Source organism: Argentina silus (assembly GCF_951799395.1).
Source record: "Argentina silus genome assembly, chromosome: 8".
NCBI classification, from domain to species: domain Eukaryota; kingdom Metazoa; phylum Chordata; class Actinopteri; order Argentiniformes; family Argentinidae; genus Argentina; species Argentina silus.
In genome coordinates this window covers 2,641,461-2,666,986 of record NC_139662.1, presented here as the reverse complement: position 1 = coordinate 2,666,986, position 25,526 = coordinate 2,641,461, and the positions used below count along the sequence as shown (strand labels likewise).

The window sequence follows — 25,526 nt, the reverse complement described above, 5'->3', positions numbered from 1 at the left end:
AACTGGGAATTCTAATTTTGTTATCATTGAAATAAAACAGTACATGTATAATCAATGCACATGTGTAATCTAAGCATGTAGCATTAGTTACAGCTAAATGCAATTGGTAGTCACACCATCCTAGCTACAGCTATGCTTTTCATCTGTCTGGCGAGAGACGGTAATGATGAAATCTGAATGAAATCCCAAGTGCATGATATATCAATGGGAGGGAGTCTTATTTCTGTCTAGTAGTTGACATTTCGATGAGAATTTTCACTTGTCGTTTGTAACTTGAGTATGCAAATGTGAGTTTCAGAAAGAACAGAGGCATATTATTCATACAGTAACAGTGTGTGATTGAGTGAACACTTGCACACACACGCTCTGCACACTTGAGAGTAATCAGTGCAGAGACACAAGCCAAGGCAGAGGGTCGAGGGATTTTGTTGCCAAGCGACTTTGAGTTGATTGTGAAAAAACACTTGTGTCATTCACAGGATTATAAGAGCCAAGTGCATCAGTGTTCCCCCACATGACATAAAGGTTTAATTTATGACCCACTGCCGTACTTGACTCTAATGTATGTTATGCAACCTTTGTCAAACTTTCTTATATCAAGTTGGGCCAGGTTTTTTCTTATATGATCAACACAAGATACAAGATACCATAGATTACAACTAAATGATAGATAAAGCAAGATGTAATGTATTATGTTTGAAGACTTCATGCTTCCTATAGCCTTCAGAAAATCCAATCTAATGTGTATCCAGACTTTCACACAGGCCTAATAGGCCATCCACAGATTAAAAGAAAGTGTTAGGCCAACGTTTCAATAAATGCTAAAGTTTAAGAAGTACAAGGAGGGAAGAGCATAGGAAAGCGCGCTCTTAACGCACATACATCAGTGGGAGCGCGACTCAAATCACTACCACAGTTTCCAAGCTGAATTTCCCTGGCTGACGTCAGCTGACTGCCTTGGCTGTGCTCTCTGCTCCGGACATAGTGCTGTGAAAATGCTGCTCTCTATGCCGCCAAGGACAGGAATCAACCCATACAACGGCTACACCAGCAGAAATAGTAAAAAGGTAAAGCGATACTGTAATGTGTTCTCTCTGAACGTCAGGCTTTGGTATAGAGGGTAATTCCTAGATCTGTTTTGGCAGTTATGTTGCTCGGCTATAAACTGCAGTGCCCTTGAAAGTGGACCATATACAAATTAACTGTAGTCGTCGTTCTAATATTGCTTTTTACTCGTACATCATTTGAGTAAGATTGCAGAAAGATGATCGAAAGACGCTTTAGTGAAGAAAACGGATTTATCTTTTTATGCGTCGGCCGCGATACGAACGTTGCCTCTTCCTCTATCCATAGGCATAGAGAAAGTCAATGTACGGATCCAGTTTACGAGGGGAATTGTGTAGATCAATGTGAGCGCCTGTTTTGTTGTTTAATATAAAAGGGCTTAACGACCAACTGTTGGATATATCTTATCGATGATAGCCTACCTCTTAATGTACATTTGGTCTCAGGGAATTAACCGCAACATAAGTTCACCAATAAGTTTTTTTTACGCTTAAAGATTTGCCCCACCCCTAGATTTGCCCCTACTATGATGACTAGAACCGTTTGCTTGCCATTATAGAGCAGAAGCAGAAACAGTTATGTTTAAAGAAATGTTGATACATCTGTCTATTCTGAAGGCACTAATATGTGACATCCATATATTTGTCGAAATTATGATTAATAGTTTAGTTCAGTTAGTTAAATACTGAATAATTAATGTGAATATCCTTAGCATTGCATATAATATACTACTTATACTAATTTAAGAATATACCAGTATGCATTATTAATGATAATTCAGTTTGTAATGATGATACTGCTTTTTCAAATGTAAAGGAACATTTGAAATGGAATGGACTGATTCCAGACCTTTTTGAGAATATTCAAATTATACTATTGTTGTTGAGTAGGCCTATGTGATGGGACTGGATGAGATTTTCTAAGAGGTTTTATTTAGGTAATGCAGAACTAGTATACATTTATCACAAATACAATTCACTATTGATCCTTGCTGTGGTCCTGATGCTTCATTGTGGATGGGAAAGATATGCTTCCTTCCGTCTGGGGTATTCTATTCACTATTGTAGCTGACTAAAATACTGTTTAACTTTACTGAAATACAACACTAACTCCCTCCTCCCCTGTGTTATTCCTTTCCCTGCCTCATGGTTGGCAGGAATTCAGGTTGCTCAGATTAATGACCTGGAATTCTTGGAATTCTGGCTTCAAACAATGTGCTCATTTCAACAGGGGTGTCTGCTTTTGCAAACTCAACCTTTTTTGCAGGAAAAAAGAATTTGTTTCGCATTGTGAGAGCTCAAAAGCCACACAGAGGGAAAACTTGTAAATCCGACGTCAAGTGGTAACCTCCAGTCTGTCTTTTTACTACGAGGAAAAGGGTGGAGGAAGGGATTAAAAGCTTTTTTCTTTCTGCTTTCGATTAACCACCCCTCCCCTCCTCCCCCATTTTCTTTTTTTCCCTCTCTCTTTCACATACCTTGATTTCTTGGCTGTCAGTGGTTCAGTTCACATGGACAAGGCAGCCAGGTCTTTCTTTTGCAAAGGGTGAATCCCTTTTTTCAAACACTCTGTGTGAAGCTATTTCCTCATCTACCTTTTAATATCTTTCAAGCTTATCAAAAACTGTTTTGCTGGCTTTTGGTCCACTTTTTTGAGTTAGAACTGGACTGAGGTTTACACAAATGAAGACTCACCTGGCCACTGGTTATTGAAGAATTGGTGAGGTTGCAGGTTGAGTAGGAGCACTTTAGTGTGAGAAAATAGTAAATACAAAGCTTGTTTTTTAGTAAACATGATCTTTCCCACGGTGCCGCTGAAAATTGCTTGTACCAAGCAGGTAGGCCTTTGATTTTTTAGATGGAGTGCAATCTCTTCTTAGAAAACCAAAATACCTTCTAACCTTTTCTTTAAATTCTAACCTTTTTTTAATTGAGTACATTTTCACACTTAACAGTTACTTGTTAAGTAACACATTTTAGGTTGAGTGATATGCACTGCACGAGGTTCTTGTAACAAAGGTGTTCCAGACAAGTTAAATGATATGTTGACAGCTTTTGTCAGCATGTTTAATATTAAAAACTATGGATACAAGTGGCACTGGGATTCAAGGATTATCAATTATGTGCAGTTACTCTTTATCACCGTATAACTAACTCTATGATGTTTTATTTAGTAAAATCAATAGTCCCATTCAAAAGATGCCTAGATAGACAGTTTGTATGCTAATCTATTGGGGTTGGGTGTATTGTACTGTCATGTTTTCTGTTATGTTTTGTGTGTGCATGTGTACTCTGATAGATTTGCTTGCTATTTGAGTTGAGGTAATACATATCTGAAACCAGCATCTCCAGCCTGAGTTTTGAAGAACTGTGAATGTAAATATTATAGTGTGTGTTTGTATCTACGGTCATGTCTGTGGACTTGTCTGTCCTACACAGTATTTTCTCACAATGTTCTTGAGTGACCTGCAGCCCCCATGGGGTTCTCCTCCTGATCCCGCAGACTAATCACCTCGTCAGTCCTCTGCTGTAGCAAAGCCCCTCTCAGGAGTCTGATTGTGTGCCACTGAATGCAGTCGTGTTGTGGGCAGAGGTGTATTAGCAAAATCCCACAGTACAATTCCATTAAGTTCCATACGCTATACAATACAATACAACAATGAGATCAGACACATCTCAAGACGGTACCACATATAGCCTACAACACAAAAGGAATGTCAGAACAAAAGAATCACCTCCTTTTATAGTGTACGTTTTACCTTTCCTATAGTTTTTTTTGGAAGCATGGTTTTCCCACTACTCAGTTGCATTTAGGCCTCTATTTTCTGGCTTGTTAAAGAATGTGGCTCACGTGTGACTAACTGTAGATACACCCACTTTACCCCCCTTTAAGGACACTGACACAAACATTTGTTTACTGCGTGGGAAAGTAAAGAATGCAAAAGCTCCATGTTATGCTGCATGTAAGGAGCAGTGTGAACAAACATGTCAGAGGCTGTTTACGGAAGGGCAACAGGCAGGAAGGACATCAATTAGATGCTAGTGGGTCAAGCTTGGGCCAGTGACTGAGAGGACCGTATTATTCACACCATGGTGCAAAACCAGCCTAGAGCAGTGACATAAGACTTAGACTTTGTGGTTGTGTTTAGAAATGTGTAAAAGACACATTGCACATTGTTGTCTCATTCCTCTCTCTGACCAACATTCTTATGTCTTGGGTTGAGAAAAGAAGGAAATTAGTTGTTTTGGGGGGTGTACTTACCCTTAGTATAAAGCTAGTCAGCGTACAGTATGTATAGGTGTACAGTACAGTGCTGCGAGTTGTGACATTGGTAATTCTGTGACCAATCCAAGCTGGCTGTGCTGGTTCAGTGCTGAGTTACTGTACTGGCTGAAATCAGGCTGAAATCAGGCTACACTGTGTGGCAGGAACACCTGGAGTTGCTGGGCGCTGGCTGCGGCAGATGGGGGTGGGAGTGGATCTGACTCACTGCCATCCTATTCTCAGAACAAGCAGAGCAGAGCAGCCTTAATGAGACAGTACCTTGTGACTGGAGAGCACATGAGAGGGATTAGTGCCTTCCGCTAACAAGCTCAGACCCCAATTAGACAGGCCTCAATGGCCAGGCCCGAGCTCAAGCTCCAACACAGATCCTATCTCCCCAGGCCTCTGCAGGTGCATCCCTCCTGATAGGCCCATGGAGGCCAGGGAGTGAAGGCGCAGGAAAAGGTTGTGATTGTGGAAAAACAAACAATGTGCTATTGATGCTAAAGAGAGGGAGATTAGAGAAGGTTGACCAGGATGAATGGGCTCTCCATATGAGAGTCACAGTGATAGATGGAGGAGTGTCAGGCTACTCCTTGGCTTTTCTAAAGGTTGAAGGGTGGGCACTTTGTGAAGGCTGTGTTGATCAAAATCCACAACGAAAATATCAGCCAGCTGGAGAGCAGGGATGCAGAACAGAACAAAACAGATACCAACAGGACAGTCTGGATGTTGCTATCCACTAATACACACATATCTTGCTAATATTCAATTGTTGCTTGTGATTTACACATACGCATTTTTTAATAAATGTTTGGTTCAACGCAAGATAAATGGGGTTACATTTATGGGGAATCATTAACAAAGCATAAGTATGCAGTGTATGATCAAAGCTGCAAGCTAGGAGCTTAACAGCAGATGTTACATACAGTGTAAAGAGGGAAAGAATTCCATGAGTGTTATTAGCTTGATTGCCATCTTCCGTCAACCCCCCCCCCCCCACCCACCTCCTCCTCATTCTGTTAATAATCCAGTGCTCCAGCAGTGACTGTGTGGTGTCCAACAGACTGGCCCATTGTTCCCAGGGGTGTGATTGGTGACCCTCTCTAATGAAAAAGTTCCTCCTCCACTCAGACTGAGTTCTGGGGACAGCCAGACATGGCAGCCTGAAAGTGAACACAGGCCCAAGTAGGAAAACTGATAGCACTATAGTTTAATCTGGAGAAGGCAGTAGCTTTTCACATTCAAATAAAAGTATTTGTATTAGTGACTTGTTCCTCTGTTCTATTTCTGTTTCGACTGAACTGTGAACATTGATTGTGGAGCCTGCTATTCGTTCAAACTATTAATGATTTTCACTCCAAAGTAGGGTTAACGCAATATTGATGCCATTGAATTGCTGTTAGCTGCCTGCAGAGTAAACTGACATTTTATGAATTTGATTAGTTATATGTCTAAAAGTATCTTAATGACTTCATGTTTAATGTTTTATGACACTCCTTACATTAGCAAACAAGGGTAGAGTGAAAGCCCATCTAGGAGGCAGTTAAGAGAGATAAATTGGTTAAATTGCTATTGATTTCTGAGCTCTGACCCTGCGTTTATAAGGGTACTATTGTAATTGGTGATCCAACTAATTGCTAATTGAGTCAGTGAGCCATAGAGAGACGACCGATAAGCCTCAAGATTTGAGCTTATCACTTTGTGTATTCATATTCATCATTGTAAAATCTGACGATGATGCCAAATGAACCTATATTTGGTTGCACATAGCCTACTGTTTCACCATTGTAGCTGAGGTCATATCCTGTCCGTTTCTCCTCCCAGCCGACGTATGTGTCCTCCAACCATCAGATGGCCCCGCCCAGCCCCAACACCACCACCAGCAGCAGCAACGGCAGTAGCAGTGGGGGTGAACAGCTGAGCAAAACCAACCTCTACATCCGCGGCCTGCACCCGGGAACCACAGACCAGGACTTGGTCAAACTGTGTCAACCGTGAGTATCTCATCCACAAATCACTCCTCAGCCTCTCCCTGCCCATAATAAGAATGAACTAAGACATAAGAGGAATGGAAGAGGAAGTGGCGTAGCATGGAGGTAGAGAGTGGGTCAGAAAGTATGACAATTGTACTGCGTGTGTGTGTCCTTAACTGTCACCACATGTTGACACGAGGAATGAGATTGTATTTTGTGAAGACATTTTTATCTAGAGTAACTTAGTTTCTCTCTGCGTACATGTTATAAGTACCCGCTTTGGTCTCAAATGAAAAGAAGGGCGAGGAGTGGTTAAACGAGTAAGTCATCAAGTCAGGGCTGGCCCAGTGTCCCGGGGGCCCTAGATGAGGGCCCCCCTACCAAATATGTGAAGACGGAGGAGAGAGGTGTGGAGGGGGGGGGGGGGGGGGATTAAAAAAAAAATCTGTAATCTAGACCTACTTTACAGCCAACAACAACAATAAACAGACATACTGGATGCATTTTCCCCAAAAGAAAAACTCATCATCTAAAAAAAAAAAAAATGTATGTCACATTTGGCCTTTTGACATTCTTGGACCCATGGCGGCTGTCTATTCGGCCTATGGGCTGGGCCGGCCCTGCTTCAAGTGCCACAAGTCAGTGGCCTGTGGAAACATCAACAGCCGTTTAGATTGCAAACTAAAACCTTTCAGGTTGGCACAAATGAGCGCAAACTTTCCAACAGCTTGGCACCAAGCATGGTTTATCCCCCCCCCTCTCTCTCTCTCTCTCTTCTTTCCCTCTCTATCCTGGTCCTGCCTTTACAAGACAAAGAATGGTAATGGTATCTCTTTGCTTCCATTCGTCTGACACAATAAAATCTTCATTGGATTGCATGTGCCATATATTTTAAAGATGTGCTTCACCTTCATACACATCAATAGACTTTTTTTTCTGAAGACAGACATTGATGCAACCAGTCTGACGCCGGAGCCGATTGATCTGTGCTTGTTAGATCTTCAGTGAAACGGATCTAAAACAAGTTGGGTTGAGATGAATGAGCGAGGTTGTCTTAATTGAATGCTGGAGCCTGATGATGAGAAACAGAACAGCAGAAAGAGACATTGAAAGAGGAGAGTAATGGAGGGAAGGAGAGAGAGAGAGAGAGAGAGAGGGCGAGGCTTTCTCTTTTACAGCTGTCTGGAAGATATGGCTCACACGAGGCTGCCCAACCCTACAGGAAACTGCGAGCCCAGGGGAAAGGAAAAACAAACAAGGGCAATGGCATGAAGAGGGGGATGGAGAGAGAGAATCAGGGGGGAGGAGTGGAGCTGAAGGTTTCTGTGTCAGGTGGTGTTCTGTAGGGGGGAGTTCTCATATTTCAGCTTTTACTGAGCAGATAAAATGACTGCATGAAATTTGCTAAAAGTGGAGTGGGATGATTAAAGACAGTGTAATTCTTTGTAGGCTACCAGGATTGGGATGGAAATATGGGTATGTACTGTAGATGTGGAAAAGAGATTGAATGAAAGTCATGAAGTTAATGTGAAAAAAGGTTTACAGTTGATCAGGAAACACCACCACAGCCCCCTCCCCCCCACGAGAAGCTGACATAACTGCAAGTTGCTCTATGCAAGCTCTGAGGAATGGAGGGGTTGGACGGTGGGGGTGAGGGGGGTCTGCATCCTAGTCCCTGCAGTCTCTCTCTTTCTGGGTGGCTGGCTCTGGCTCTGGCTCTGGCTCTGGCTCTGGCTCTGGCTCTGGCTCTGGCTCTGGCTCTGGCTCTGGCGGACCACAGAGGCTGGACACTGGGCTCCCTCACACATGGCTGAGTCTCCAGCTCCCTCCGCAGTCCGCGTCATAGCCGCAGACCTCAGAGATTAATGCACTAAATGGCCATCTCCACTGGACTGCAAATACACATTTGAAAAAGCACAGATAGCTAGGGAGCTTTTCCACACATGGTTTACCGGTTATGGGGTCTTGTGCACACAGAGCAATAATATCCATGGAAAATACATAGATGAGGTTATTGTTCAAAGTCTCAGTAATGTATATATTATGCCAACCCATCATGTATTTGATGACATACAGTATCTCTTGGCATAGATCAGAACATGCAACATTAAATAGTAATGTTACATTGGAAGTCAAATGCATAATACAATTTAGATCTAAAGCACTACTGGTGAATGCCCCAGAATTCAGTCTCTGCTGTAGTTTGCAGAGATATTGTGACTAATCTTTTTACTTTCTAACCTGATCTTAGTTTCCACTCTGTAGTTTGAATACAGTAAAGATATTATGCTTCTCTTGGAATAAAGCAAAGGTTAAAGGCGTCTCTTTATTAGTAAACATTATTTAACTTTAGTTTTTATCCAAGAGTCGAGTGTCGAGAATATCTTTTGTATAACCGGTTTGTTCTTCAGTTCACGTAGTTTTCAAGGATCCGATAGGACACTTATTTTTCTGACTATTGAATACATCACTCCCGGAGATTTCTCCATATGGCCTGCAATCATGTTGTTGAGACTCCATGAACAATACAGCAAGTGGAAATGTGTGATACTCACTGAGAGTGTTTGAGTGAGTGTCATAACTCAGGTGTTAATATCCTTGCCAAACAAACCACATATGTTTACCTATAGTACCTACACTCTACTGAATGGGAGAGGGGGGGGGGCAGCCATTCCCTCTACACGACATTGTAAGATCTACACATCACTGACTCTTTTCCCCATATTTAGGGTTGTACTAATGAACAATAGTGCAAATAGATAGATAGATAGATAGAAACTGTATTTATCCCAGGGGGAAATTCAGGTTCCAAGTAGCGTACAGACATAGGGGTATCACACATAACATACAATGAACACTGTTTCACCTCATTAAATGAATAGTAATAATAGTACAAATGAATAATAGTTATCAAACCATCTCTCTTAACCTGAGGTAACCTACAGCCATTGCTATGGTGTTCGTCCTCGACATTTGATATCGCAGCTCTATGCCAAAGGCTGGTGGGAATAGGGGCAGTAGGACCCAGATGAAGAGATGAGAGGAGGCTGTTCCCAGAGTGAGAGCGTGGATCTGTGCCAGCGTAGCACAGGACAGCCAAGGAGAGAGAGATCAGGTTACACTGCATGCACATGCCTAGAGAGATGGAAGCTGATAGAATCGTGCAGCATGGGGCCAAGCAGGGTGAATCGTATACATCTGCGTTCTGGAATATTTAGAACGAGACATCAATGTGTGGGACTGTGCATCTATTTGAAAAAACACAACTGCATTATTTTTTTTAACACGACACACCATTTCACTTTGTGTTCCTCTTGAGGAATGTCATGACGGTGACCCTCACTGGCATTCATGGAGTGATGTGGGATTGAGGAGGACACGGGAATATATAGGACGTTCCTCTTATGCAACTCCCATTCGGTTCCACTCATGCTCCGTTCAGAACAATTGTCTCTACAGATCAGTTAGCTAAATTCAGATGCAGTTGTATTTTATCATTAATCTGGTGTCAAATATGTTCATTTAACTCCAATTTAAAATAAACAATACACATAATTCACATAATCAGTTTGAACTAAATGTAACCCCAAAGCTTTATCAATTATTGTCATCCTTTTAAATGATCAATGCTCTTCCAGAAGCACAGTTTGATTGCCACAATCCCTGACCATCCACCTTTGTGGTTTACAGATATGGGAAAATAGTGTCTACTAAAGCCATCCTGGACAAGACCACCAACAAGTGCAAAGGTGAGAAGGAGACACACACACAAACACACACACACACACACACACACACACACACATACACACACACACACGCTCGCATTTGGGTGACTCTGTTGGATGTTAACTCTAACATTGCATGCCAACCTCACCGAGAGTATGTGTGTGTGTGTGTGTGTGTGTTGTTTATCCTTACTCAGCAGGTGTGCAGTGATGTAACGCTACTGTAGGCACCGTTGCATAACCCCACATCTGTTCACAGTGGAGAGGCTGTGTGGCATTATCCTGAACCCGGCTGCCTGTCTGGTCCCATTCAAAGCTCTGACTCTACATGTGTACCTGCCAGAGTCGAGGTGTCATGCCTCGGTTGTGCATTCCTCATTGTCACCATTCAGCATCTGCTGTTGTCTGTCTTTGTCCCTGCAGGCTATGGCTTTGTTGACTTTGACAGTCCTGCCTCGGCGCAGAAAGCGGTGACAGCTCTGAAGGCTGGTGGCGTGCAGGCCCAGATGGCGAAGGTAAAATGTCTGCTGCTCCCCCCCTGTCTGCCACATAGTGGACCTGGCCATGGCCACTGACCTTTGTTCAGGTCGAAGTCAATAGGCTAACTCAGTTGTACTAAAATGACATTTAGAGTCTTGACACCCTGTCACGCCTGGTGGTCAGTGAGGAGATTTGATTTAGTTGTGTAAGTTTAAAGACACATTGTTTCCATTTTAAATAGATGATTAGATAACATTTTCCATGGCAAGTCACAATAGGAAATCCCTTTCTCTCTACCTATGTATCTCTCTCTCTTGCTCTCTTCCCACTTACCCTCTCTCTTTCTTTCTCCCTGTTCTGGTTCACGAGAGGAGTTGGTTGGACAATTAAGCGTGTGTGTGTGTGTGTGTGTGTGTGTGTGTGCGCGCCGTGTGCACGTGCACACTTATGTGTGTAACTTAGAGGAGAGGAGAACTCAGTGACAGAGCTGGGGGAGTGTGTCCCAGGCAAGCCCAGCAGTGCCTGCTCCCTGAGCACCTTCCACAAAGGCTTCGCCTGTTCTCCCCGGTGGCGTCTGAGTCACTGTCTGAGCAGCTCCTCAGTCAGCAGGGCCCTGCGCCCAGCCACTCGCCCCACCGCCGCACTCTCAAACCACACTTGGCAACCATACACACACACACACACACACACACACTCATCCAGCCTCAGTTCAGCTAGATCGCTGACACACACCTAAACACCCTAAAAAAAGCTGAGCTCTCTCTGATCCGACATCCACACAAGCTCTCACACACAAAATAACCCCATTTCAGTCTGCAGTTCATTGTGGGGTTTACAACTTAGTTTATATTTACGTCAGACTCATGTCTGACTCACTTCTGGTGAAACCCAGTGCAGCTCTGCTCTCCTTGATCCTGTTGCCTGTGTTCTCATCACTAGGATCTTTGTGCAGGAGTAGGGAGATGAGGGAGGAATCACCTTCACCACAGGTCGCAGCAATTATACATGCATTATTCATGACATGGAAATGGCTTTGAAATGCATTTACAGCTTTTTAATCACATCTGCACACTGAAATAATGAATATGCAAAACAGTTCCCAGGCCATTCAGATTGGCTATCATGCAGCTTTCTTTGCTGGTGTTCCAGTTTGGGCAGGCAGCACACAGAATAAGAAGGAAAGCCAAAAGGATTAATCAAAAGTGTATGACATAATTCAGCCGTTCCAAGAGAGAATCTCTGAGTCAGAACTTGTTTCGTGAGTTTTGTATTTGAAATAGCTGCTTAATTTGACGAATGTATGCAAGCCTAAAGATCTGGTCCCTGCATCTGAATTCAAGGTCAAGATTAATGAATGAACTGTAAGCATATGAGTGACATATTTGTGATCATTCCCCGGGAAGCATAGCATCGCGGGAATATATAATAGCATGAAGTAATATAAATTAATCTGAATCATGTTCATAATTTCCTGGGTGTATCATTATCCACAAAGTACGCAATTATTTTAGATCCTCAGTGGAGAGCCCATTGAAATGCAATTTCTGATATGGTATTACCTGACGCATGACCCCGTTAGTCCAGTCCGCCAATCCGCGCCAGCCAGCCCACAGAGAGAGAGAGTCCTAAGCATCTCAACTCATCCTCTTTTACTCTACCCCAGCCCCCTACTTATCTCTCTCTCTCTCTCTCTCTCTCTCTCTCTCCCCCCTTTAACACTGTCTATTTATCACATGCATAGTTACCACAAAATTAGTGGCAATACTGTTATTTTCCAAGCATCTTGACTCATAGACTTTCATATGAAATTACTAACATTTCCCTAAGACTATTCTCACACTAAGACACAGAGATGAGATTCTGGGTTCCGAGATTACCTCAAGACTATAATAATAATAATACTATCCCAATTTTCATAAATGTTCTGTCTGAATGTTTCAAGTGTGATTTTGTATTAAGGTGCTAAGACCTTCTCTTCCACTGCCTACTATCCAGCAACAGGAGCAGGATCCCACCAACTTGTACATCTCCAACCTGCCTATGTCTATAGATGAACAGGAGCTGGAGAGCATGCTTAAGCCCTTCAGTCAAGTCATCTCCACACGCGTCCTCCGAGATGCCACCGGCACAAGCAGAGGAGTGGGCTTTGCCAGGTAGCCTACAGTACTGTACATCACACTATTAATTGCTGCACCCTCTGGTGGCCACTGTAGGTAGTACACAAACACTACAGCAGTGGGTCAGTGGGGCTCAAGTAACTGTTTTTTCTTACAGTAAATACTGTAATGATTCTGTGAAACTGTCTTTGAATCATGTTCTAAAAGCACCATATATATTTATTATTTAGGGAGAGAGAGAGATTTTATTATTAAAAACAAATATGTGGAGCGTTATTTCTATGATAAGCTCAATTATGCAACACGATTTGAGAGTTGAAATAAACCTTTGTTTTTTTTTTGAAGGATGGAGTCAACAGAGAAGTGTGAGACTATCATTCAACATTTCAATGGCAAATACATCAAGACTCCACCTGGAGTGCCAGGTGAGACATCTCTAATCAGTCCTGTTTTATTCGTTCGTTGTCTTTTTCAGTAACTTATTTATTATTAGGCATTTTTACAACAAAATATAACGGGTTAGAAGCAGCAGAAAGTGTTGTCTTGTTTTGTAGTATCTCTCACAGACAGCACTTCTTTCACTCAATATCTGTCATCATACAGTGTGGTTTAGTGCAGTACCTTGTCACTTATTCACAGTCACACAACACACACTCTGTGTCTCTCTGTCTCTCTCTCTCTCTCTCTCTCTCTCTCTCTCTCTCTCTCTCTCTTTCAGTGCCCTCGGAACCCTTGTTGTGTAAGTTTGCAGATGGCGGGCAGAAGAAGCGCCTGAGCCAGGGGAAGTACCTGCAGAATGGCCGTCCCTGGACCAGAGATGGGGAAACGGTGAGTTCTCACACACTCACACTGTCAAAAGCCTGCCACCTCTTCTGCAGTGTCCATTGTCTCTTTAAATGTTAGCATTTCAGCAGAAGTTTATGTTTTACAATTCAATTGATTATCGAAGCTCAATTTAAAAGTATTTCTCTTTAAGACATTTATGTAGGATACTGTATGTTTTTAACTCATACATCTGTATGTCCCTGATCACAGGGAGGAATGACACTAACATATGACCCCACCACAGCCTTGCAGAATGGGTGAGTTCCGCTTCTCTCTCCACCTCTCCGAAGCTGATCTCAGAGATACAGGACACTAAAGTTATAGTGTGTATACTAGTCACCCTATATCTGTAGTACACACATCCATATATTTCTAGTATTTAGAGATATATACAGTAGGATGTGTGTACTAGAGATCTGTGTATATTAGAGATATATGAGATATAGGACATGTATACAGAACATGCTCTGGATGCTGACAAGTGTTTTCTCTCTGTTTCAACAGGTTCTACTCCTCTCCCTACAGTATGGCCCCTAATCGGATGATAGCTCAGACCTCCCTCTCCCCCTACATGCACTCTCCTGTATCTACCTACCAGGTCAATACACAGTGTAATAGTGAATAACAGTTTCAAGAATGTTATTTATGAATGGAACCCTTTTGGAGGGACAGCAGAGATGACAGTATTTCACAGCTAAACCTCCTCTTATATTGTCTCTCCTCTCCTCACTGCTGTAGGTCCACAATCCCTCCTGGATGCATCATCAGTCGTACCTCATGCAGCCCACGGTGAGTAGTACCCGCAGTGCGCACACACACACACACACACACACACACACAATGCTACTACTGTTGTTTGTGTCAATCTGCCTGCCAGCCTGTGTGTTAACTGCACGCATGTGTGTGTGTGCGTGTGTGTGTGTGTGTGTGCGTGCGCGTGTGTGTGTGTGCGTGCGTGTGCGTGTGCATGTGTGCGTGCGCGTGTGTGTGTGTAGGGGACAGTCCTGACCCCAGGGATGGACCACACCATGTCCATCCAGCCCACCTCTATGATGGGCCCCCTCACACAGCAGCTCAGCCACCTCTCCATGGGCAGCAGTGGCACGGTCAGTCCCAACACAATGCAACACGTACAGTACAGTATCATACATCACGCATGGCCAGTACACGTACACACACTACTCAATCACATAGTCATAGAAACAGACAGATACATTGTCCATAGACATGCAGTCCTCTGTGATGCTTTCCATCTCTCAGCAATGGCAATTTTGTTTTAAAAGGAGACTAATATGAATGGATACTAGATCATTGGTTACTATGGAAAATGTCTTTATGGTTACTGTTTTCTTCTCTCCTTCAGTATATGCCTGCAAACACATCTATGCAGGGGACCTACATCCCCCAGTACACCCAAGTGCCTCCCGCCAGTGTCTCTGTTGAGGTATGAAACCTTCCTACATTCTCCTACAGTCTAAATGTGGTGGCATGAATGAACTGCCACCGATCATCCTTATTGCTTACGTCTCAGGAAAGTGCCGTCCAACAACAAGTTGCCATAGAGACAGCCACAGAACACACAGCCTACTCCTACCAGCACAGCAAGTAAAAAGGAGGTACTGCAGAGGTGGGTCTGGCTGGTGTGTGTGCGTGTGTGTGTGCGCGTGCGCGTGTACATGTTTGTGCGTGTGTGTTTCTCCATATGAATGGGGCTGAAGTATATTAATATGCCTAATGATTGTTCATGATTCTGGTTCTCAACAACATCTCTGTCGTATCCTCTCCAGTTCCTCCCCTAGAGCCTGAGGGACTCTCCTGGGCGCCTGCCTGCTGTACAGCTCAGCGCTTAGTGACTCTGGACAATATGCTCCAGACACTAGGAGTAGTATGGAAAGTTACATAGAGGACAAAAGGATTTTTCTTTATTTTTTTTTTACATTTTTTTTTTATAACGTTTACTTTATGGTAAACTGTTTTAATCCACACAATAAAGACTGGAGACTGGCTGCAATGGAAAATGTAAGAACGGAACATGGAACATCTATTTTGAAATGGACTCATCAGTCAAGAAAATATGACACATAAACACACACAGACACACACACAAATACACTACATTATACAAGCGTTATTTTTTGTGCACGAATAACAAACTGTTTTCTAGATATATTCTGGGGAGCCAGAATGAAACCAGGAACAGAACACCATGTGTCGTTTTAGAGTCATTTTTTGGTTTTTACTTTTTGTAAAATATACAGATTTTTTTTCTCATTTTATTGTCTATTTTCAAGCCTTTTTGTACATATTCAAAAAGTCACTGATTTTTATGTCATTGTTTGAAGAGAAAAAGCTTAACAAACTGCTATGGTCTCTTGTATTTTGATCATATCTGGTGCTAATAACTCATAGCAGGTTTTTTTTTCCAAGTGGCAGCAAGCATTTCAGGAGAATTAAACATTATTGGAAGTGGTCTGACCTCTTTTCTTCTGGCACTTGAGTCCCTCAAATTTGAATTCTACCAATCTGTAGATATTTCCAGACAAAGCCTAAGACAATCAAATATATATTGAACAAATTATTTCCAGATTTTGGTATATAATAATTTATATCATACAGGGAAAATGCAACATATTATGATATTTTGTTGATGTACTACAGTATGATATATCATTGATATATTACATACTGAACACTAATTGTGGAGCCTTATGTATCATATATCATTAGATTATACAATGATAGCTCTATTAAGACAAGTTATCTCTGCCTCAACTGTCCCGAAAGAAGAAAAAAAAATACAATTGAATAACTAAGTATGGGATTATCCAAGTCTTGAGTAGGTTTTTATTTTCAGTAGTGGGTTAAGCTGCTTCCCCTTTAAACAGACCCAAAGTTATTCTTAGGAGTTCAAATCATCAAGTATAGAGCTAAAGTAGAAGTTTTTGTCAAAGCTTGACTGATAAGCTTCCTGAAATAAGAAATTGTGTTCTGGTCAGGAAATACTGTACTATATTATATAGATGGTGAAATATGGCCAGTACCATGCTTTGCTGTTGGCCTTAACTGTCTCTTTTCTGCTTCCACAATGCTGCTTTCTCTCTCAAGTGTGTTTGTTTCACAGGTTTTTATTTTTTTGATTTACTGTTTTTTTATTTTTTATTATTATTTAAAGAAAGGTTTCTTGATTTTTTAATTCAATTTAATACTTTTTAGATTGAGCTTTTTTTTTTTTTAAAGAGTTTTTGGTTTTACTTCTGGTAGCGTGCATCAAGTAGTAAAATGTTCCTTTGGACAGCTAGATTAAAGTTTTTTTTAATTACTCATAGGATTTCTATTTTGAAATAGTAATTTGTCTGATATTTGTCTGTTTTTATTGTACTTTATCTCTGGTTTCATTTTCAATCACATGGAAAGGCTTTAATTTGTTAAGAGGTTGCAGTCACCAGTGTTGGCATTTTCATACATTTAAAGAGGTATGAGTATGACTCCCATTACTTACAAATGAATTATGTGTAAAAGGTTCATATAATTTATTTCTGAAATGTGTCCCAAGTAGTAGCCAATGTCTAAAAGTAATATTACCTCATACTAAAACAATGTATTCTGTTGAGTGTTAGTGTGCAAGGTTCTGAAATGTCTTTATAATGCAATAAGTGCAGTAGATCCCAAGGCTGCTCACAGCAGGTACTGTGTCCATATCCTGACTCTTCCGTCCAATGTTTGGAAAATACTCCCAAGGTCAGACGTCCAATTACACCATATTGTTTTAAAAATGGCCACTGATCTATGCAATTGATTTGTTGTCCTTAATAACACAATACTGTAGATAACACTGATTATGAGACACTAATTTATCATTATTTTATTCTTCTATTTCATTATAGTTTAACCACAACTTATTAATGTGTCCACATTTTGGGGGTTTGTTGTCTTTTACAGTCCATCAAATGGCAGTGAAATGGCTGCATAAAAGGGAATTTATGGTGTAGATCATAGTTCATGAGATGACTGTTCGTGATCACTCAACTCAACTGTTTGCCTAACTTGAAAAAGCTGAACTTTCTCCTAACAAGATTTATATTTCCCCTTTATTTTTGTTAGTTGATATCCATACATGCCAAGGGTTGATGAAACTGGTTATAATCTCTATTCATTGTAATATGAAACTGCATATTATACTTTCAAGGCTTTAATTCATTGGGCGTAAGAAGTTTATCACAGAAATGCCTTAGATTTCACTGAGTACAGAGGAGAAATAATAGGGTGCTACTCAAACAAAATTGGTATATGGAAACAACTTTATTCATGCACTGCAAATGTTTTAAATTTATGTTTTGTTTTGTCTCCTTGTACCATCTTAGGAAATCATTTCAGTGTTCATTGTGAAACTATATTATTTCAGAGACTATCATCATTCCAGGTTTTTGTTTAGCTCTTAAATGTGTTTACCTTTTTCATCAAATGGTTTACTGAAAAAGTAAATTTTATCAGACATCTTGTATAATTTAAGATTTGAAAGTGATGTTCTCTGCTGCTGTAATTGTATACATACTGTACAAGCAGATGCTTCATCAGTAAGTCATTTATGTCAGACATGTTTAAATATAATTTGCTCACAGCCTAGTAGGCCTATCTACGATCCACTGGCAATATTAACTGTCTGTTGTAAAACAACATTGTGTAAAATCACCTCCCTGTTTGGCTGTTTTGTATGCATCATGTGTCCCTTCTCTCACTTGCTCACATTCTCAATCATTCATTTGTCGTTTTTGTGCCATAATAGCAGGTCTGTCCTCCCCTTTATAGAAAAGTACAGCTTTTAAAAATGTTACTTTGGTTTGATGTTTTTTAATTAAAAGGAATGTTTTTTCACATTTGTCCATGTGCCTTTTATTATAAAGAGAATGCACAGGTTTTCAGCAACCTTGAAAACATTTCTATTTCTTCCAGCAAACCTTGGACAACTGTACAAAGGTTGTCCTCACTGAGGTATATCATGTGACTCTCTAGTACCTTCTCATTGAAATAACTCCCAGACCCACCAACTACTGTCTACAGTAATCTACTTCAATAGACAGCACACATACAAGACAGACAATACTTGAGGAATTTATTTCTAAAAGTATTTTGTTCTACATACAAAACAGGTAATAAAAAGGTACAAAATGTATATTAAATACGTTGTCAGAGAAAATGCAAACCTCATCAGTATGTACAAAGTTGAAAATATCCTGAAAAAAGCCCTAGAAACTGTTGTTCAAAAGAGCATTGTTAAATTAAACAAAATAGACTTTCAACCTCTGGTTACATTTCAGACTCAATCATGGGTCTCATGTTCCAGGAAGGGTGTCACTGTAGCTGATCACTTTCGGGCAGTAATGAACCAATATACTGTAGGATAGTGTAACATCAAGCACAACACTGTGGCATATATTCAAACATACTGTATATGAAAACAACCTCCACAGCCTAACCTTCATGTCAACACAGGTCACAAATCATACTCTGAGGTCATTGTTCATTGAACAGGTATAATATGCTTTGAGCTTAAAAACAATTGATTTATTGCATTTGATAGCCCTTAAATCCAAGAAAGTAACCTGAATCTATTGTCCCACTTGGCATTTATTGAACAAAGCATACCTGTAGGGTTGCATGTTAGCTGCCCCAGGCTAATTGATAGCTTAACATCAAAAGATTTTTGAACAGTTCACAAAAAGTACAAAGATTCGCACTGGTGTCCGATAAACAAGAGTTGGTCCAACTAATGGAGGAAAAAAATAATGTCTTTCCTCCCACTTATTGACTTGAAAAGAAGTGTGTCAACTAACTACATCTGATGGCAGTTCTGACAGGAACACTTCAGAGTATGATTTGCAAATGAGAACGACCCCCATTCACAAACTAGAGTGTTTTGCTGAGCACACATTCTGCTTGTAAAACTGACTTTCCAAATCGCAACAAAAACAAAAAAGACCAAAATGGAGGGGCATAATGCAGAGGCAGTTGCTTTCCACCACGTCCATGTCCTTTCAAGCTCAAACCCGATAAGCTACAGAGATGTTGGGTCCGGGTGGATCCTCAGCTGGATAGATAGGGGGGGGTGTGATGACTTCTGAGCTCCACCTGATGAAGTGCAGAGGGAGACTGGCCCTGGTCTGGGTCTCTGTCACAAGAGAGGACAAACTGAATCCTGCAGTTTAACATGGCATGGGCACCATCATCTCAGACACTTCTGAGCTCTTGACCAAAGTCCTTGAGCTAACTGTACCGGTACAAAAATGTCTCCCTGATTTCACAACAGTTTCCGATTCAGGATCTCCCAGACCATTCTTCTCCTGAAGTAGGGCATGTGTTTCTGTGGATTGGGAGGGGAAATATCGAGTTAGTTAGTCATTTGTTGGTATTTGGCTTTTTAGAACATTTCCTTTTGGCACACCTGATCATACTTACTTGTGTAAATGTGATTGGCTTGTCTTTGGTGATGTATTCTGCATATTTGCATGTGAACATTCCACAGTCACTTCCATTCATCTGCTGTGGGATTTCCTGTTTGATGTAGTGACAGGAAAAGAGAGAAAAAAAATGGCAATGTCAACCAGAGATCAGTGAATCTAAGTGCAAATGGATGTTGAGTTGACAGATCACATAGGATATCATGATGTAACAATTACATTGCGTCTTTTGCTTTTCAGGGTCCAGTCTGAGGTGTCCAGTTCTTTGCCCTTCTTGTCCTTACTTTCCTGTTGCAGATATTGCCTATGGGAAAAATACTCCAATTACAATCGGACTGGTACAAAAAGTAAATTAATTCAACACCCAAATGCTCTATTTTCCAAGGTTAGTGTGACTTAGATTCAAGAGATTATAGTGCAAGCTGGCTACTGATAAGAGTAATCACTTGGTTATCCAACTCACAGCAATATCCTGCAGGCTTCATCATTGTTTCCTCCCATGGAATCAAAATATGTGATACACTTCTTACGGAGATCCACCACCTGAGAGGGAAGATGAAGTGTAATGAAAGTTGAGTGTAAAAAAACACCAGTACAACAACAGATTTGACTCTGGCTAACTTCAGAAAAGATGAAGTGTGTACTAATGTTTTCAGCGTGGTGTCTGCTGTGTTACTGCACTCACAGAGAGGCACCAGTGCACCCCCAGGTGGACGGGCACTAGCAGTATGTCCACTGAGAAGATGTCCATCTTTTTAGTCCAGCGCCGGACGGCCGAGTAGCCGGCGCTTCGCAGCTTGGGGAAGAAGAAGGTGTTGAAGGTGTGAACCGTCGGCAGGCTGGGCTCTTTACTGCGCTCCACCAACAGATTCATGTAGAAGTTTATGACCTGGAGGAGAGGGCAAAGGCAATGGCTGAAAATTCGGAAAAACAATAAAACATCTCTACGTTACTACTTTTTTTTTTTCCCCCCCCTTCTTTCCAGTTCTGTCTGACTATCTGTTACTATATGTTGTGCCTGTGATAACTCACCTCATCATTGAGCCAGTTGAGGTGGCTGAGAGTCTGGAGGTCTTTGCGTGTGATGGTGAGTCTGAAGCCTTCGCTGAGCACCTCGTCTTGGCTGCCCCCCCTCAGCGATCGGCCCACCTCTCCCTCCATGGCCTTGAAAAACGAACAAGCAAACCATCAGAGCTCCAAACTCTGACTCCTCCTTCTAAGCTGTATACATACACATTCCTAATTGAGGGACACTGAATGGTTAGTACCTCTGTGAGCTCGGGGAACTCCGGCGTCTCCTCCAGAGGTTTGGGCTCCTCTATGACAGGTGTCAGAGGAACCTCTTTCTCCAGAGGGACTCTCACGTGGAGCTCCACGGCCCGCCGGCCAAGCTGACCGTCGTCTGACAGACGCTGCAGCACAGGGGACAACAGGCAGGTTAGTGGGACTGGGACCACAGACAGAGGGTTCGTACATCAAACAGAGGGTTCATACATCAAACAGAGGGTTCTAAAGCCAGCTCACCTGGCGTAGCAGCAGAGCAGCCAAGGCCTCCTGCTCCTCTATCTGCCTCCGTCGCTCCCGCGCACGAGAGTCATACATGCTAGTCCTACCACAAAATAACAAACAGGACTCATTGTTATATATCCATATAGCCATCTATTTTGTTCTGGCCATATCAATTGAAAATTTAACTAAAACCTGAGAGTGCACTCACAATTCTTTGATCCAAAGCTCAGCTTGGAAGCATGGCGCACTGCAGAGACAGAGTAGCCATGTTAGATGGAGGAAATATAGTTGTAAACAACATAATCTCAGATGCACCGCCTCCCATCAGCACTTTTCAGCGGGTGCACTGTCAGACTCTCCATTTAAATGGAGTCCGACTAAGTGAGACTAGAAACAACAGCAACCAAAAAAACAAACCATTCAATACACAACATCCAAAACAACTCCATTAAAAAAAATTACCTTGAGCTATCTGGCTTTTTGCCCTTCTGCTCTTTCACAATGATTACAGAGTCCCCATCATGAGCTGCAGAAAAAAACCAAAAGATGATCAGAACTACAATATGAAGTGTGCAAAATCAAACAGGTAGGCTTCAATGTGAACGTGACACACAATGAAACTAAAATACAACAGCATCCATCCTCTATGTTGAGGATGTGTGGTCTAACCTGATGACTGTGTGTCCTGAGAAGAGGTGTCTTGAAGAGCAGCTGGGGAGGGAGCAGACTGCAGTGCCACTGGTCCCCTGGGACTGAGGTCAGAGTCAAGGGCCCAGGTCTGGTGGTTCCCTGCCCCACTTGAACCTTCCTCCGGGCTGGGGACATTGCTGTAGCCCTGGCTGGACTCAGGACGAGGGCTGGGGGGTCCACTGGGGCCCTCAGAGGGCTCCCCTACCCCTGACCCAGCAGGGGACGAACAATGTAACAGTCGTCGACTGGAACTCAGGAAGCTAGTGCTGAGAGAGTGAGGGGGACACAAGTCACAACTGAGGGAAAGGAGAGGGGACTAAGAGCAAGGTGCATGTAGGACTATGAGACCTAAAGAGAATACTGTATTCTGAATGGAAGAGGGGGCGGACTGAAGTCATGTAACTGAGGTTGTGGTACTCACAAGTCTCTGTGTGAGCGTAGACTGCCATGGGAGGTGCCATTGTGGGGCAGAGAAGACTGTCCACCAGAGACCATGGCCAGCAGCTGTCTGTACACCTCTTTCTCCTCCTCACGAACAGACTGAATTGAGAAAGACAACCAGCTTTCATATCATACTAATGCAACCAATTAAAAACCATGTAGGATCCAGCATTCCCTGGCTATATCTCGAATTGATATGCTGAAGAAAAGTAATGTGATTCTGAACAGCCGAATTAGCAAAGGTGGAGAAATGTGCGTCGTTTCTGAGCCCGAACAAGTCTTGGTATCTGACCTCTTGTGCGGTGCAACGAACTCTGGCGTGGAGGGGGCGGTTGGAGCTGCCATGTGTGGGACTCTGCACCACGCGGATGGGGAAGGTCTTCTCATACATGCTGGGGATGGAGCTGCTGCCTGCACCCATCCCTGAAGACGAAAACAGGCTGCCGAGACACACACACTCACATTAACATACCTATCGCCACAGGTTACTTCTCATCAGCAAAACAAGTAGGCCTATGTTGATAACATGAATTTCAGCGAAGGAAGGAAAGAAAGAAAGCCACACACTAAGAGAACAGGAAATTACCTTGTTGTTCCGTGTGGTCTGAGGTTGAAGGGCCTGCCCAGGCGTAGAGGGGGACATGGTTTGGGGGCGCTGGAGGGTGGCACGCTGGCAGAGTGCCCATTAGTTTTGGCGACATCCCGATGTGCGAGACCCATGCACACTTGCCGCCTGCAGACTTTAGATCCCATCATCGACTTTTCAATTCTGAATGACTCTGCAGTCAAGACGTATAAAAGAGTGAGTCCATTGCATAATGTTCATTGAAATTGCTACATTACTGACATTTCTAGCCAACTGCAGGAATGTTTTCATAGACATTCTTGCCTGTTTTAGATGTTTTCCATTCCAGAGTTGTTGATGGAACAACAAATGTCCCATCCAGAGGGTTTGAGTTGCTCTCAAGGACCTGAAAGTAATACAATTAAGTTAAAAAAACAAAACAAAAAACCCAATAGAAATACTATAGTGTTGACTGCTATGAATCTAGTCTAATCAATATGTACAAATCTGCATGTAATAGATTTGAAGCGTCAGAGACATCCAATACCTCAGTCTCTGCCCAGGCAGATGATGTGGCTGATGCAGAGGTTGAGGGCTCTGGTTGGGGCTCTTCTGGAGGGGGGCCAGGGGAAGAAGGCAGGATGATCCTCAAGGTGGGGGTCATGTTGCTCTTCACCCACGAGGCTACGGTTGAGCTGTGGCTCTTCACCCCCTCAGCAGCACTCTTGACTGTGTCCATGAGGTCCCCTGGAAAACATGCAGTGTTTAGGTTAGGTAGGCAGCCTGTCCATGGCCTGTTTAGCAGGCAGTGTGGTCATTATATAATTGGATACAGTGTACAGAGATACTGCGATGCAGGCAAAGAGTGCACCTTACCCATGCGAAATTTCTTTGCCGCTTGTGCTTGGTCATCTTGGTCAAGGGCTTCTCCATCCTCCACACTTTGTCAAAGAAAACATGTACAAAGTTAGAAATAGAGACTCAATGAGTAATGACATGGATATTATATGACATTATTGAAACTCAACATAAATCAACATATCAACTTGCAAACTGCTCCACAGATAAACCTAGGTCACGTTATCATGGGTGATTCTTAAGTGTAAGCAATATGATTGCTCAATCACCTCAAGTGACACGCTTCAGTGTACAACACACCGTGCCAAAAGCTAGCATACATAATAAACAGATCAAGACTTTTTCCTTGTCATTTACCAGAGCTACTGTGTCACTCGATTTAGCAAACAAGTTGATACGCGAGTGATCGCTAACTAACTTATGTGCCGTTGCTAATTCGCTCATTATTAGCTACATTTCAGCTCATAAACATACCAATTGATCGGTCTTTTCCTTCTGATTTGACCACCTTGTTGTAGTCCATGTGTATCAGGGTGATCGTCAGCTGGCACTCCGTTACGAAGATGAGCGAAGCCTGTTCCAATCCATTCGTAAAATTTATTGAACATGTTTGGAAAAGTTTAAAACCTTCCTCCCGCGGAAAAAGAAATCACTAAGGTTGTTTCCAACCCGCCTGACAACGCAGACAGAAATACATTAAACCGCTACACGTCATTCGCCCGGGGCAGGATAACTAACTAGCTAGATAGTTAGCTGGCTAACACTGCTAACCAGATATCATGTTATGTTCCCGTTCCCTCGCTAGCTGTCTATTCAGCTAGCACGCTAATCTCGCTAGCTAGCTAGTTACGCTAGCTAGCGAGCCTGTTAGTAACTAGCTATATTAACTGTTTGAAAAACACTTGAGTGAATTTAACTAACACTCCCGCATTCCGAACGATTCCGCATCATTTGAAACTAGTCCAGAAATAAAATGAATCCACTATAGTTGACGGTAAACTCGAAAATACGGTGTTTAAACTCGCTAAACGATAACCTCTCCCGCTTCTTCCTCATTCAAAACCACAACATGGCCGATCTAGACGACCTATCATGAAAGATTTTCATTGGACCAGCTAATAGTGGAAAGCCAAGTGTTCTGACTAGTGAGTGGTTGGTTGATGTTCGTCGTATAGGTGCTTCACAGTGCAGTGTAAACTTTCTTCTGAGAAAGGACAGAAGAGCAAATATAGATATTTTGTTTATGCTGATGTTACATGAGGATGAAGGAGAAATGTGAATTTCGAACTGCATTTTAGAGCTGCAGTCTGTTATTTTTCCTTTGATTTCCTTTTATTTGGAGGAAACTTACCTTATTATACCCCAAACCTCCACATTTCGTAATTGTTTTTTTTTTTTATCATAAGAAGACAAGAATTATAATCACATGAATGCTGACTTATGCTAAAATATGTATCACTCTCAAAGAAAGCACTTTAGTAGTTGAACCTTTTATTTGTGTGGTAAATGCAATACACATTCATATTTCCTCTTGAAAAGATAAATGCAAAGCA

The 25,526-nt window shown here is 42.1% G+C and overlaps 2 protein-coding genes across 2 annotated transcripts; one reads left to right on the top strand and one right to left on the bottom strand.

The window, feature by feature from the left end:
* The first annotated feature begins 979 nt into the window (after window positions 1-979).
* On the top strand, window positions 980-18,321 carry rbms2b (RNA binding motif, single stranded interacting protein 2b). The gene is made up of 14 exons (XM_083674622.1): window positions 980-1,067; window positions 6,157-6,326; window positions 9,996-10,054; window positions 10,457-10,548; window positions 12,509-12,666; window positions 12,976-13,055; window positions 13,349-13,458; window positions 13,666-13,712; window positions 13,960-14,053; window positions 14,194-14,244; window positions 14,451-14,561; window positions 14,819-14,899; window positions 14,987-15,082; window positions 15,243-18,321. The coding sequence occupies exons 1-13, from the start codon at window positions 996-998 to the stop codon at window positions 15,062-15,064; spliced, it is 1,203 nt and encodes a 400-aa protein (XP_083530748.1). The 5' UTR covers window positions 980-995; the 3' UTR covers window positions 15,065-15,082; window positions 15,243-18,321.
* A 168-nt stretch (window positions 18,322-18,489) lies between these two features.
* Window positions 18,490-25,021, bottom strand: senp1 (SUMO specific peptidase 1). Its single transcript, XM_083675509.1, has 18 exons — window positions 24,448-25,021; window positions 23,992-24,056; window positions 23,663-23,862; window positions 23,440-23,521; window positions 23,137-23,329; window positions 22,843-22,990; window positions 22,531-22,649; window positions 22,089-22,375; window positions 21,882-21,945; window positions 21,628-21,666; window positions 21,435-21,519; window positions 21,179-21,322; window positions 20,943-21,074; window positions 20,596-20,799; window positions 20,374-20,453; window positions 20,130-20,214; window positions 19,909-20,004; window positions 18,490-19,813 (listed from the first exon to the last, which is right to left on the bottom strand). The coding sequence occupies exons 1-18, from the start codon at window positions 24,579-24,581 to the stop codon at window positions 19,751-19,753; spliced, it is 2,220 nt and encodes a 739-aa protein (XP_083531635.1). The 5' UTR covers window positions 24,582-25,021; the 3' UTR covers window positions 18,490-19,750.
* Between the last annotated feature and the right edge of the window lie 505 nt (window positions 25,022-25,526).